General features: G+C 34.8%; 1 protein-coding gene and 1 pseudogene across 1 annotated transcript; one reads left to right on the forward strand and one right to left on the reverse strand.

The window, feature by feature from the left end:
* The first annotated feature begins 12,945 nt into the window (after positions 1-12,945).
* LOC124448776 (profilin-like) lies at positions 12,946-13,823 on the forward strand. The gene is made up of 2 exons (XM_046999745.1): positions 12,946-13,134; positions 13,201-13,823. Exons 1-2 carry the CDS (start codon positions 12,994-12,996, stop codon positions 13,480-13,482), a joined length of 423 nt encoding a protein of 140 aa, XP_046855701.1. The 5' UTR covers positions 12,946-12,993; the 3' UTR covers positions 13,483-13,823.
* A 137-nt stretch (positions 13,824-13,960) lies between these two features.
* Positions 13,961-15,368, reverse strand: LOC124448469 (annotated as a pseudogene).
* Between the last annotated feature and the right edge of the window lie 717 nt (positions 15,369-16,085).

The following is a 16,085-nucleotide window of genomic DNA, read 5'->3' on the forward strand; positions in this document are numbered from 1 at the left end:
TTTTCAAGCTTAGTCTTTACTGATCTTTACTTTATAAACGAGTGCGCTGCGACATTAAGATCCATGTTGGCACAATGTCATCAAATTTAAAGACGTTGTCACTGAGACTGGGAAGTCTGTCAACAGTCTACATACATGGTGCTTATATGCTTATGACAATAGGGGTGTAATACATTATTAATGTCAATTTTTGCATTTGCGTTGTTTTGTAAACCGTTACGTACTGTTTTTGGCAATTGGCATCATAGCTATTTTAAGTATTTTCAGTAAAATCAGGAAACATTTTGATTTTGATTCTTAAAAGACGACAAAAAAAACTTAAATAAGCCAAATTTGAAAAATAAACCAAATGGAATTTTGATTTTAAATAAGCCTCAAGGTCCGAATTATCGCAAAAAAATTGCTTCGCAACTTTTTTCGAATAAGTTCCTACCGACCCCCCCGTTCCGATCGACCCCCACCGATTTACTTTCCTCTTGCAATTTTTACAATGCACATGATTACGCCAATATTTTTTATTAATTTTAAAAACTATAAACTAAAATCCTCGCATTCGTTCTCTTCCAAATCGGAAAGCGTAGCTGCTGCAATATCAACAACGTTTGTAGATGACGCTGACTTTGATTGCTTTTCTGCTGGATACTTTTGTAGTTTTGTACCATTTGGGCGTCTATCTTTTGCTCTAGCCAATATTGGAGAGCTTCTTCCGCATTGAATTCAGCTAGCGGGCATCCTTCTTCACCAATTCTTAGCTGAGCGTCGAAACTCTTTCGCACTTTCTCGGAACTCTTCAAATCTTCCTTGCACACTCCTAGACACTGCATTAATAATTTTTTCATAAGTTTTCGTTACTTTCCTCCGGGACGCATTAAACCCTTTTAGCTTTATTTTTTGGTAAGAAACATCTTCAGAAACAGAAAAGGCAATGCTACGGCATAAAGTATTACATTTACAAAACACTAATTATAACATTTAAAAGTATCTGCTTCATCTTCATCGTCTTCAAGTTCTTCCACTTGATGCCTGGTAATTTTTTGACGTTTTGTCAAAGGTTGGTGAGGTTCTACTGTGTAAAAAAACATTTCAAGCGTACGTAAAGTCAGGGACTCATTCATCAATTACTTACCGTCGTCGGACGTTGTGGCTTCGCACTCCTTCAAAAACCGTGTAAAATTAATAAGTTTTTCGGAGTCGTCCTGAACGCATTTATTGATCAATTCTTTTAGTTTGACCATGGTCCACTCAAATTCATTAATGCGCTTCACCGCTTTAACAGGGTCGTGAACTTCCTTTTGGAATCCCAGGCTAAGAACCTAAAAATAAAAGTCACAACTCTTAATTTTGCACCAGATTATATATGTTGTGATGAGACAGCAAATCTGAACATTGAAGCGTTATACTAATTACCTTCAAAGGTGTCAAAATGTAAATGTATACTGTCATCAGCATAGGATACTTTGCATACGTCCATTTTGACAAAAAACCCCTTCAATTCTTCTCTTTTTGCTGGCACCGAATCTGTTTGGGACAATGACTCAATGTGTAGCATGTATGCGCCATAATTGGCAACAAAGGTCTCCATGGCTTTCAAGTTGTGGGTGATCCATCTCGTTCCAAAGGCTTTGGCTGGCTTTGCTATGCTCTTTTCGAAAATCTCGCTGAATACCTTCAATTCGCGATAGCGCTTTGCCGACTTTTGGTACAAGTAATACAATTTAGTCAGGAGCTCATCCACTTCGTCAAGTTCTGATTAAATGAGTAATGTATATATTATGAACACATTATTCTGAAATTCAACATCTTAAACAAAAGAAGTGTCTAACTGTTGTGACACCATACCTGTTCTTTTAAATGTGTCTTTAACAGCCAGTTCAAGGCGATGGTTGAAGCAATGAATAGTAAGCAGCCATGGTGAGTCTTTGCGAAGTTTGGCTGCAAGTACGTTTATGCTACCCAAATTTACCGAAGCTCCATCCACTTTTAGCGCTGCCAGTTGTCTTGGGAAATTGTTCATGTGAAACCGGGAAAAGCAATCCTGTATCATCTTCTTAAGGCCATCTGCACTTGTTGATGTAGGTGATTCAATTGCTAAAAACCTTTTTTGAGGGATACCTGTCCATTGAAGGAATAGAAATAACGCATCTAAAGACAAGAATCGAAATAATTCAGTTCAGTGTATTGCATTTACCTTCACTGCTTATAAAAAGGAGATACAAAACTTCCTGTTCAGAAACGCCTTTGTCAGTGCTGCCGTCGGTCAACAAAGAAAAATAGCGCGTTTTCTTCAATTCAGACATCAGCTTCTGCTTGAGTTTGTCAGCAATTGAATCAGTGATGTTTGCCATAGCACGCTCGTTTTGGAATTTGAAACTGCGAATCATTCCGTTCATTTCGTTTAACGTAATGATGCTCTCACTATCGCTATAGGGTCTTTCTGAAGTGGCTAAATAGTAGGCAGTGTTGAAACGAGTAATCATTACTTTCCTGTCAATCTCTGCCATTTTCATCAAACCTCTTCCAATTGGAGATCGTTCAACAACTTGTGCGCCAAAAGTTTCGCCCAAGGACTTCTGATCAAAAAGACGTTTTGCATGTTGATGTGCTTTACCTTGGACATGTTTTTTCAAGCTATCTAATTTGACAGATGTTGTCCCATCTATCCATGCTTGCGAAAAACCAGCTATTGAAGAAATTGTTGAGGAGAATTCCACACAGACAGAACATTTTAACGCTTCTACTTTTTTCTTATCTGTACTAAGACTTTTGATCAATTTAACGTTTAAATCTCGCTCCCAATTTTCTACAGTCTTTTGCTTCGCCATCGTTAACGTATGCAGTGTGTATTAGTTTGTGACTTTGTCACTTCGCGTTTTCAGATAATATTGAAAATGTTAAGTTTCATATTACAATTGATAGCGACGTTTTTTAAAAAGTTGCGACCATTTTTGGATAAATTCCTGTTAGTCACATTCCTGAGGCATGATGTAATAGCAACGCTTTGAAATTATGCAAATAGTGCAAGAAATTTGATCATTTGATATTTCTTTTGACGTATTTTAAAACTAGGGAGTGGTCGCAAAGCATAATAAAAACACATCCATCACAGCAATATAAAAAGAGTGCTTTCAGTAAGCAAATTTACATTAAATAACAAGAAATGCGAAATGAGCTTCGCAATTTTACGAAATTTGCTTCGCAATATTTCGCCAAAATCGAAATCACTTCGCAATTTGCGATTTGCGAAGCGCTAATTCGGACCTTGAGCCTAACGTGAGAAAAAGAAGCGAAATTTGGCTCAAAATATTAAGCCAAACTGGCAACCATGATCAGCCATAATTTTTGCTTTACATATTGCTTGTAATATGACATAAATATGATGTTTTTTATCGTAAGCAAACATTAAGGATGTTACTGTTAATAATCAGAAAGCAAAAGTATATTCGGTTATTCTCTTTTCACTTTTGTCTTTCTTGCCATTTTCGTCGAAAGGTTGCACCTACCAGTAAAGTTAATACAGTAAAAAAATGGATGGAAACATTAAATGCTGACTCGTTTGAGTACTAGGATGATGACCATTCGGTGAATTTATTGCGCTGTAAAGTTTGCACAAAAAAGAGGAGAGAATAACATGCGCAAAAAATTTTTCTCATACATTTGTAACTGGATCAGCGGTTGTAACGAAAAATACTGTCATAAATCATATGAATTTGTTCAAGTTTAAAAACAACAATTAGCGCTATATAATAATTAACGTAATATCGTAATAACCATACAAGTAGGTTCCACTCTTATAGAACAATAAAATGTGCTTTTGTAAGCCACACGAACTCTTACAATGATTCACAAAACAGGCTTTGAGGAGTGTCCAAAAAACATTTTCTTTTTTTTGTTCATCACTCGAGGGAAAGTAATTTATATATTTATTTCATTTATAGAATATAAAAGGTTTTCAAGTAGTTGGCTATTTTCGACCTCAGAACTTCAGCACAAAGGTTTGTGGGAAGAAATATGTTATTCCTGTCGCTGGAGGTGTAAGAGCAAATTGATTGAGATCTTTGCATTAATTTTTGCTAACCTTTCAGTTAACTTATAATTTCTTAGACACCATTAATTTCATTACAATCCATAAAACAAGCCGCCAGATGCAAGTTAAAGATCGGTCGGTGATGTTTTAGTTCAGTAGCAGACTAGTTGTGATAAAAATCAGTGTAGTATTGTAAAATTCAAGAGCCATGATATTTTTATGTAGGTGACTACGATGGTGTTCTTGCATTGCTGACAGAAATGGTTCATTTGATTCGAAGAGGTGATGTTGTTTACATTTTTGTCGTGGTTGACATTTGTCCGTTGTTTCATTTGTTTATTGAAGATCGAGTCTGGAGGAGGTCACTACTAAAGGAATTTGGTCATCACAGATTATGACATGTGCACATTTTGTTTGATGTTTCTTATTTCTTTAGCTACTGATGGATATAGAAATATTATGGCTAGATGTGATATCACAATGGTTCTTATATTGCTCCTATTACAGGTAACAAATGTGGTACATATTTATCCCTATTCTACCCTACCATACCCCTCCCTACCTGTTTACTATGTTTTATACCCTAAACAGATGTATTATATCTCTTTGTTGTCATTCTCTGTATACCTTGCCTACTATTAAAGGTTAAATGTATATCATACATTATCCCTTTACTATACCCTAGCATCTTTGCCATACCATATACTTATATGTACCTCACCCACACTTCTGCATCCTAATCTCACCCCCTGCACCCTTAGTTGTCTATCAAACCGCCATCCTTTGCTATCTATCCGTCTACTTGCTACATATACACACTCCATAATTCTCTTAATGATATAAGACATTCTCACCTATAAAATTTTGTTTTGTTTTCAAACCAACAGCTCAGAAGATTCGTCCAGAACACGCGCAAATGTTGGAAAAATATGCTTGGAATTGAGTTCAACAAATCCACCAGGTTCATAATATTATGTACATGTTTGTGGATGTAGATCGTCAAGGTTAGTACAGTCAAGATGAAGATGACTACTGCTAAGATTGTCGAAACGTCAGTCAACATCAACACCAACAGTCCTTCTCAGGACTGTGCTAACCTTGACGATCTACATCTACAGAAATGTAACGATACTCCCGGGTCAAACCATCTACAATATTATGTACGTTGATTTTGAAAGCACCTTCTGAAAAGTATGTTATCATTTACAGTGGACTATCTCAATGAAGAGTTGTTTCTTCTTTTACAATCTTTGGAGGTAAGTACTTTTTATCAACTTTCCTTTATTTGGGAAGAATACATGTCAGAGTACATTAGCTTTTTGTCGATATTTTACGGTTTACTTAAACTTTTAAACTTGATAAATTCGATATTGAAACTCTGTGAATTTTTAACGATGTTAACTTTAAACTCGATATTAACTATTTTGATGAATTAAAAAACTTTTAACTCTTGTACTCAATTATTTATTTGGACATTAAGTGAGACAAGGGAAGTAGATAATCCTTGTTTGCAATGATACCAAAGATGGTTCGCTCACGATATATGAAAGAGTAAATTCATGAAACATATAAACCAATCTACGTGTATAAAACATGTTTAAGATTGGCTTTAATATAAGTCAAATAAAGGAAGAAGCTTTTTGAAACATTGCAATATCCTTGGATATTAAACTTTACGTATTTTATGAGAAAAACTTTACTATAAAAATTAAAATAAAAAAATCCCGTGTTCGTTCCATGCCTCCCCTGAACTGTTGAGCACTGGAGCGTTGCATGTATACGTTCCGGTGGGAGATTTTGGCCTCCACGCTGTCCTATTAGGGATGTAGCAAGCTTCAGCCAATCAGATCACCAAGATAGTACGTATGCATGGCAGTGACGTCACGACTCACGTCTGGGCGTTTAATAGAGATATGTTTTTTATTAGATCATTTACGATATGGAAAATAACTTTGTTTTTGTTAGATGTCATGTCAAGAAAAAGATTGCAATGCTTTACAAGAATTGGAGAAAGACATTAGGTAAAATGAAAACGATGAAAATAAGGCCTTAAATTGAATAATTATGTCACAGCTTAACAATTTCAGTGAGTTTTTTCAGAATAATATTATACAATGTCTATGACTAAGTCTGTGGTGCTGATTACATGAGCCCGCGTAGCCGGGATTCAGCGAAGCCTTAAATGATTTTGGCAAATGGGAATGATTCGATACTTAACTTCAAGTAAATATTCTCGAGCCATTTTATAATATTCGGGTTTAATAACGAAGCGATACATTTAAAATTAAAACAACCAAGTTGGTCTAGTTTGAGAATTACAACTGGAATGACTTGTGGCGCTTAACAAACAGTTGTAATTTTTAACCTCAAAGTTTTGGTCCCTTTCAATCCCTCGAAATCATTTCACGCCTCACTGAATCTCGGCTATCGCGGGCTCATGTGAACAGCCCCCAAGGCGCCATCAACGTGACCTCGGCTTACAGGGATTCAGTGAGACGTAATATGATTTCGAGGATTTTTAATTCTCAAACTAGGCCAAGTTAGTTGTTTTCATTTTAAACGTTTTCGGTACTTATGAAATCAGAATATTGTGAAATTACTCAAGAAGATTTATCCCACGATAAAAATTAAATCGTTTCCATTCACCGAAATCATTTAACGCTTCGATGAATCCCGGCTATCAGGGTTCGTGTAATAGACCTCTAAATATATCACAGACGTTTGGAAATTAACGTATTTCGATAATTTCAATTCCTATCACTGTAGCTACTAAATTCATTGGTACATAAAGTTTTTTCAACTATGGCCATGTTTTAAAGTAAATGTTTGAACCCGGGAGTATCGTTACATGTTTGTAGATGTAGATTGTCCAGGTTAGTATAGTCCTGAGAAGGACTGTTTTTGTTGTTGTTGACTGACGTTTCGACAACCTTAGCGGTAGTCATCTTCAGAGTCAAAAAAAAAATTTTCATTTTTTTTTTATATACCAACCTGGACGATCTACATTTACAAACATGTATGTGCATGTACTATTACGTATTATTTTTGCTAGCACAAAAGTTTTCCTGTTTCTTGATACAATATTTCTCAGCGAAACATGCGCAGTAATGTACCAGTGACTGTCAGTATAACTTACGTAACTTCCAAAAGTCGTCTTTTTTACATACACACTGTATATTTTCATGTTTATCCATGTATTTTCATTCATATTTAGTCCGTACCTGAATGAAATTCAAAAAGAATTGTTTTATTAGTTGATGATACAGATCACAAGCTAAAGGTACATCATATGAAGAAAGGTTACCTATACATACTGCGCATGACTGTAGCGAAGCACGCATATTCTGTGATTATATTGGAGAACACATCTTCAACTAGAAGTAGAAATACTTTTAATTATATCTCTAAGTTTGGTGTAAGGGAATTCGTTTGAGTCAAGAGAACCCTAGATCTACTACTGTAGTTAAGTGCGCATTTTATTTTGAAGAGCCGGTGGCGTCGTCAGCTCGATAAGTGAGCAATAGGTGGGAAATATTCATATATTCTTGTTTTAATCCCTAGGAAACAATTGATTCAAAAGCACTTAATGCGGAGAAACATGAATAAAATACAAAATTTCATTTTGCCTATAACTTGATCCGCCTCTAAGATACCAGACACATATATCTTCGTTCTGTCGTCAAAAAGTCTTCCTATATCAGTAACTTTTAACGAAATTTGAACACAATGTTAGTCACTTCGCCCAGACCACAATTATGCATATGCCACTCTTAATTTGTCGACAAATTTCATCACTTTGCTACGCTCTTGTATACAAGGTCCATTAAATTTAATAATTGTCAAACTCTTTTTGAGATACAACCCCATGCACAAAATACATTTTGACGACAAGTAAATCTTACTGACAAGTGTGCAGCATGCAATTAGCTTTTTGCACTTTACTACACTCAAGTCTGATGTCATAAGATGTAATAATTCCATATGATACGGGTGATGATGCTCGCTGCTTATATCATTTTGCCATTTCTGATGCAAGTGCATTGATCCTTTTTCGTTTGTAATATAATGGCATATGTATATATATATACAAAGTGTATAACAATGTGCCCTCCCGGCTATCACCATAGTAAAATGGAGACTCTTGTACTTGGGACACAGGATGTACGGTTTATAAATATATATATATATATATGTGTGGATCTCACGTTCTTTATATTCATTTATGTTGCTCCCAGTGCAAGCTGTTGCTAGGTGATGGACGTACAAAAGCACTATAATGAATGTTCTCAATATCGCAGTTGAGAGGGCAGAGCTGAAGTAATCAGTATTTACTTGGAAATTAGTTGTGGACTCTTTCCTTAGACACTCTAGAAAAACTTGTAGCAATAAAAGATCAAAGGCATATTGGATGAAGTTGTACAGAACAATTGTGATTTTACACATCATTGATATAATAGTGCATGCAGAAAAGGCCAATTTATAAGTTTCTGTCAGCAGTTAGACATCTCAGCATGCCTCTTGGTCAGGAAATGCGATTTTTTGGCTGAAACTAAATTGGTGCAGCCGTAGATTTTGTTAACTAAACTACGCAAATTACATTTTGAAACAGAAGAAGCGCTCTGTGTCACATTCAAATTCATCCAAACCTTTTGAATGCGCTTGCATATGGTCTTCGTAAGCTGATAATCTTATAGCATGATTTCAAAATTCACAGCTTGCTTTTCATTTTTTGAATTTCTCACAGATTACAACAAGAGATTCTCAAACGTTTATATGTTTCACGAGAAAATATAATTTAAGGAAGTTTTTCATGGTGGTCAAGAACATTATCCCAGCACTGTTCTAGCTAGTTTATAATTCAATTGAAGTAAGGGATGATCAATTAAATCGCATTGCCTTTGCTAAATGTCCACATTCGCTTCCTAAATGAAGAAAGTAATGGATGAATGCTACTTATTGCATAAATATACAAAGAGCAATTTTTCATTTTCTTAATTGCTTCACTTGGCTTCGCTGCTATCGATTCAAAATAAACAAACATGTTAAAAAATAGTGGAATTACATCGCTCGTCAAGATTTTTTTTTTACCACAATTTTACGTTTCCTTTTACAAGATACTGACAAAGTGTTTATTGTTGGTTACAAATGACACAACATACATTTTATGCTTTTTTGCACTGTTCCTGAAAATACATTTGCTCTCTGTGCTCTCCTTTTTATTAGCAACTAACTACAGGCGTAAGTGTTCGATTAGATCCATTTACAAGTAGAAATAATAACCTTTACCGTTTTTCCTTCCTCGGAATTTACTTTCTGCTGTCTTTAGAAATTTTGGAAAGCATTTTATAACAAAATTATTGTATTATATTAGCTGAACATGTAAACAGTATAAAAACCATAGAATTTTATTGTTATAGTGCATGGCTGGCAGTCCATCGAACGTTCTCTGTTGGACAACGCTGAATTGACTAACAGCAGCCAAAATTTATAGCAAAATTTACATCACCAAAATGCACATTGAGTTTGACTTACGCCGATTGTTTCTTATACTGTGATATGTATTTGCAATGATTAACTATGTTGATTAAATTTTTCTTCAATATTTTTAAAGAATAATATATAAAGGCATCGATCCGTTGACTCATCATTGCTGAATAAATTTACGTTTGAAAAACACTATCTAATCTGTGTTTGCTTTAATGTTGCAAAAGTGTTTGCTTTTAGTAAAGGAAAGAGTTTTTACTTGTAGCTACACTGCGTTTCCACTATAAGTACACAAGCTAAAGTTCGCATTGCTTAAAGCGCTTTAGTTGCCAATGGTTATTCCATATCTTCTAATAAATATTTTTATGCCAAACGCAACAAAAAATGATTGGAAAGCAATAAAGACTAATGAAAGAAATTCTTTGTAAATTTACTCCATGACAACGATATGCAAGTGTTTAAAAGAAATTACACCTGATTTTTTGTTTGTTCACGAGGAACTAAAATAATTCTAACGTGATGGCTTCTAAAATCTTATGACTGTGTTATGGTGAGCTTGCTGCTTTGTAAATGCTCGATATGGCGAGGCTTTTCACAATGAATTGACTGCCACTCCTTGTGACGTTATATGTTTTATTAAATATTAACTATTATAGTTGAAAGATTTTTTAATTTGAGATTTTTTAAGACCGAAAATTTTTGCTTGTCGAAATTGTATTTGTCATATCCGAATTATGGTGTATTTCTTGACTTGCACATTTTTTCCGATATTTGCGAATTAATGTTGTACGCCTACATTCGGTAGTTCCAACAAAAACACCAATAAATATTTTTTATATCAGACTACCGACATGGCTGAATTGCAATTCTAGATTTATTTTGCATTTCTTTCAGAAAAAGTAAGATAAAAACAAAGATACCTATATCGACAACAACCTTAAGTGATGCAAACTAATTGACGTAATGTTATGGTTTAGAAACCAAAACATTAATTACGCGTAATTACGTTAATGCGCCTTATTGTGAGGTGTTAAATCGCTACTATAAAACGTGAGCGATATATTACAACAAGTCACTTTAGACTCACTTGAGTAGTTGTGTAGTTTGGCGACTTATCAATCTCACGACATATTTCTTAACTGAATGAACATGATGAAGTTGAGTACGTGTATTGTGGTACTAGTTCTGGTCCTGATGGTAAGAAGCAAACATGTTTTATAACAGAGATTTCTCTAGTTTATCAATATTTAATTTTTGAGTAGAAGCGGGGTTGAAAATCATTTGATAACGTTTAACACGACGTTTAACACGACGTTTAAAAAACCGTGATTTTTTAAATGCAAACATGCTTCGAAGTTAAAAATGTGCCACCTTCCATGCGAAATGATTAGTCTTACAAAACATTATATACAAAGATACGTTATGAATAAACTATTTACATTAAAAATGTGAAAACTGAAATTAACCGTCTTATAAAGTGAAGATAGTTTTCTAATGGGGAATTTGAACATTTAAATAAGGACGAGTTTTATTGATGTGAATAGCTTCTTTAATTATGAAAGCAAAAATTGATTAATCGTTATCGATGATTTTAAAGCTAGAAGTTGAAATGTTTTTTTTTCATAGCAAGGAGAGGCATGAAAATATCTGTAGATAGTGGACTTTTTACCAAACTTGTGTCTCATCATGTTGCATTGTATGTAAAACTGTTTGTGATGTGGAACTTCTTCAAAAAAAAAAATAGTGAGATTCAAAGAAGACAAAATCACAAAAAATAACGATATATGATATGTAATACAAGATATACTGATAAAAAGCATTCAACAAAAATGATTAATTTTTTAGAAAGCGAACATCAATGTTTCGACTTTAAAAATGCCATCCTCCATGTGAAATGACTAATCTTACAAAATATGATACATTATATACAAAGATACGTTATGAATAAACTATTTACATTAAAAATGGTGATAACTGAAATTAACGTTCTTATAAAGTAACGATAGTGTTGTTATGGTGATATAATATGAAGTATACTCCGATTATAAGATTCATGTTTAACTCATTATTTGAGAAAGAAAAAAAAATTTTTCTTATTGGAAAAGTTATATTTTGAAGTTGTTACAAATTCTTCATCAGACTATATAATTACAGACCAACTGACGCTCTACTTATATGTGCGCTACATCAATTCGAAGGAAGTGGGAAAGTGTGAATTGGATGGGAGGGTTAGGTGATGTGAGGCTATGAAATCAAATAGTGACTGTTCTTTTCTGGCTTCAAGCCCATTATTAAGTTCTGCTTGGTTTGATTTAATAAAGACGTGGTAAAAGCTTGTGCAAGCGTCTTGTTTAGAAGTTATTCCTACAGTTATGCAAAAAATAAATTAATAAATATTATACATTTTATAGACATCACCTGCTGATGCATTGAGTGCAAGAGAAAGTAAGCAAAAATTTATTTTCTATTATTGATTATTAGCTAGCTATCAATATCGTGCGAAAATGATTCTTTTTTAAGAAAGACATTTTTGTCAAATTAAATTAAATGTTCTTCCAACCAACAACGTTCGGATAAAAATTTCTTTGTCCTTTTATATGATAATCTCCGAGGTGGTTGTGCTTGGATTCTGAATGTTTTGAAGGAAAATTTGACATTTGCAAAAAAATTTAAACCGTAACTGCGTCATTGAGCCATAAAATATTTATTTAACAGTCCTTACAAAGTAAATTTGGTAAATTTGGTAATTTACAGTACAAATAAGGTTTGTACATGTTTTATGAATTGCATTTCGTGTTTATAACGGATGAATTTTGTGAACATGGATGCGCAGCTCGTTACACCGGCCAAAGTTCTTATTTCGGTCTCGTTTGACAGCATCTGCTGATAACCAATGTACCTGGCAATGTTGTATTGTATAAATATTGTAATAACGTTCGTAAAGTTTTTAAAATTTGTACAACTTGCCCAATAAATGCCTTCAAAGTTGAAAATAATTGGGTGGATCGTTGGTATTTTAATCGTGTACACTGCTGGAATTTCGTGTTTGTGTCATTTTCAAAACTGCTTCCTGGCTACCTTTCCTTATTCCCAGCGACAACTTTGTCCTTTGCATTATCTTACGCTGCTTGACTTGATGTGGGTGGATTTTGTTTTTAAATATTGATATTTCCTTATTTGAACTGAGAATTCATGTGTATAGAATTATGGCTAAACAGTCCGCCCTTCTTGTTTCATCGTCTCGCCAGACAAAAATTTTTAAGATGTCGCCGTTAATAGATTCATCGGAATGTACATGAGCACAAAAATGAAACAACGTTTCCGTACAATATTGTTTTCAAATTGACCAGAGATTTGTATAACGTTTTTAAGACGACAGATTTCATTATGGCGTTAAGACATTTTCAATTGTGTTGCTGATTATATGCAACAAGTGTTTAAGTTTTGTCAAATATTATTTCATTTAAGCAAGTCTACAGAAAAAAATGAGTTGGGATAGCTATATTGATAATCTTATCGCCCAGACCAAAGATGCTAGTGGTACAGCACATGCTGATAAGGCATGTATTATTGGGTTAGCTGGTGGTGCAGCCTGGACAACAGCTGGTCATGCAAATGCATTAAAGGTTTTTTGACTATATTTTAAAATTCAATGGTGGAATTTGCCATTTTAACATTTTGTTTTTCTTTAGCTTCAAGGATCCGAGGGTGCAAATATTGCCAAAGCATTTAAGGCCGGAGATTTCACTTCATTTCAGGCTGGTGGAGTTTATGCTGAAGGAGTAAAATATCAATTTTTGCGAGAAGAAGATGGTAAACTTGTCGTTGCTAAAAAGAAAGATCAAGGTGCCTTAACTCTTCAATCTAGCAAAACAGCCATTGTTATTGCTCACACACCTGAAGGATGTCAACAAGGAAATACAAATAAAGGCGTGCGTGTGATTGCTGAGTATCTAGAAAGCTTAGGAATGTGATGATACAAAACCTTTGAACATAGCTTTGTTAAAAATTTGATTATTTGCATTGAAGACATATTTCCCATTTCTTATGGTGAACTTTGCTCATTGGATTTTTCTCCTTATTTTGATTTGTAAATGTATAAAATTGAACTAGATCAATTCAAATTGGTAGCACAACTCAAGTGTCTTATCATTTTGACAGTACCACACAGCTTCATTTATCACGAGCGATGCAGGAAGCTTAGTTCTATTCTCTTGTTCAAATGTTAAATGATTCTGTTTTACTCTTATAATTTGGTCACGAATGGTTCAAAACTGAAGAATGTAATTTTGGTAAAATAAAAATACTTTTGAAATTTTTGGTGTTTATCTCTATTACTGTGAATCAATGAAAAAATGTGTTGTAGAAAAACACACGAAGTTTAATGCAACTTTAAATTTTTAATTCTCTCGTAAACTCTGCAAATAACAAAACTGATCATTGTTTATGAGTCTAGTACTCGTCTCCCTCTTCTTCACCCTCGGCCTCAACACTGTCAACACCAACTTCTTCGTAATCTTTTTCCAACGCTGCCAAATCTTCTCGAGCTTCAGAGAACTCGCCTTCCTCCATGCCTTCACCTACATACCAGTGAACAAATGCTCTTTTGGCATACATCAGGTCAAACTTGTGGTCGAGACGAGCCCAGGCTTCAGCAATTGCTGTTGTGTTGCTCAACATACAAACAGCTCGCTGGACTTTAGCAAGATCACCACCTGGTACCACAGTCTGTGATTGGTAGTTGATACCAACTTTAAAACCTGTTGGACACCAGTCAACAAACTGGATTGTGCGCTTTGTCATGATGGTAGCGATAGCAGCATTCACATCCTTAGGTACAACATCACCTCTGTATAGAAGACAACATGCCATATATTTACCATTTGATTGGCGGGTTCAAAGCAAGCGTTGGTGATTTCCGCTACACTCAACTGCTCATGGTAGGCTTTTTCAGCAGAGATGACTGGCGCGTAGGTAGCCAATGGAAAATGAATACGTGGATAGGGTACCAGGTTGGTTTGGAACTCGGTAAGATCAACATTCAAAGCACCATCAAAACGCAAGGATGCTGTGATTGAAGACACGATTTGACCAATGAGACGATTAAGTATATGTTGGTCGTTCGATATCAAGATTACGTCGACAGATGTCGTATATTGCTTCGTTGTCAACCATAAAACAACAGTCGGAGTGCTCCAAGGTAGTATGTGTTGTAAGAATGGAGTTGTATGGTTCAACTACAGCAGTTGAAATCTGTGGGGCTGGGTAGATCGCGAACTCCAGTTTTGATTTCTTGCCATAGTCAACAGAAAGTCGTTCCATCAACAGTGAGCTGAATCCTGAACCTGTTCCACGCCAAAGGAATGAAATATCAGGAATCCCTGAAGACCTGTACATTGATCAGCCAGCTTTCGGATGCGATCAAGAACAAGATCGACAATATATTAACCGATGGTGTAATGGCCGCGAGCGTAGTTATTAGCAGCATCTTCTTTACCGGTGATGAGCTGTTCAGGATGAAATTATTGTCCGTACGTTCCTGTACGAACTTCATCTAGACAAATAGGGAAATATTATAAGTCAAAAAATGGCGCTTTTGTGTTGATGGTGAAAAGCAATTATTGTTTAGACATACCTACTACAGTTGGCTCCAAATCTACAAAAACAGCTCTTGAAACATGCTTTCCTGCTCCTGTCTCACTGAAGAAGGTGTTGAAGGAGTCGTCACCTCCACCAATAGTCTTGTCACTTGGCATTTGGCCATCAGGTTGAATACCATGCTCAAGGCAGTACAGTTCCCAACATGCGTTGCCTATTTGGACTCCAGCTTGACCAACGTGTACTGAAATACATTCGCGCCGTAAATTGATAAGAAAGAGCAAAAAATTGCTAAAATTATTCGAAAAAAGAGAGTTTCAGTCTATCTCAAATCGTTTTTAAAAATTTCAAGTTGTTTTGCTGTCGTTATCTATCGCAATTTTAACATGGAAAAACTCTTGAGAAAAACTGAAACGTTCATTTAAATTGTATCTTTGTATATCAAGAGTTTGATACTTACCATTTTTAACTATTTCAAAGCTACAATAAAGCTAGAAAAGTATTAAAAGTATGAAAAAAACACAAATTACTGGTTTGAAAGTAACGTGAACCGTCGCGATTTGCAAAAGTGGTGCTGTAGTGAAGTCACAAAAGGATAACCTTTCGTCACCAAAAACCAGTTTGACAGTTTTGGATGCTTTTGACCGTTAATATCCATAGTAACTCCAATCATATTAACGCAAGGCCTGTACGTCATTACCATTTTTGTAACAATTGCAAATCGTCATTTGATTCAGAAAACCTGATTGCAGATCTCGTCAGATCTGATTTTGCTTTCATTCTGTGTTTTTGGTCACCGGAAAATCAAGAAGAATACTTTGAAAGTGAAGCAAAGAAATTTAATGGTAACATATTTGATGTTTAATGACAAATGCTTTTAAATGCTTTTTAAGATTGAAGATGATATTTTGTCTTAACTATTTGCCAGCTTTTAAATTTTTGTTTCAATTTTACACGCGCCTTACCTGATAAAAAGGAC

Source organism: Xenia sp. Carnegie-2017, unplaced genomic scaffold (assembly GCF_021976095.1).
Source record: "Xenia sp. Carnegie-2017 unplaced genomic scaffold, XeniaSp_v1 HiC_scaffold_23, whole genome shotgun sequence".
In the NCBI taxonomy this organism is placed as follows: domain Eukaryota; kingdom Metazoa; phylum Cnidaria; class Anthozoa; order Malacalcyonacea; family Xeniidae; genus Xenia; species Xenia sp. Carnegie-2017.

Excerpts from the sequence above, each read along its gene's own strand:
- LOC124448776 (XM_046999745.1), top strand. The coding sequence starts at position 12,994 with ATGAGTTGGGATAGCTATATTGATAATCTTATCGCCCAGACCAAAGAT. Across the intron at positions 13,135-13,200 it reads GTCATGCAAATGCATTAAAG|CTTCAAGGATCCGAGGGTGC; the intron begins GTTTTTTGACTA and ends GTTTTTCTTTAG.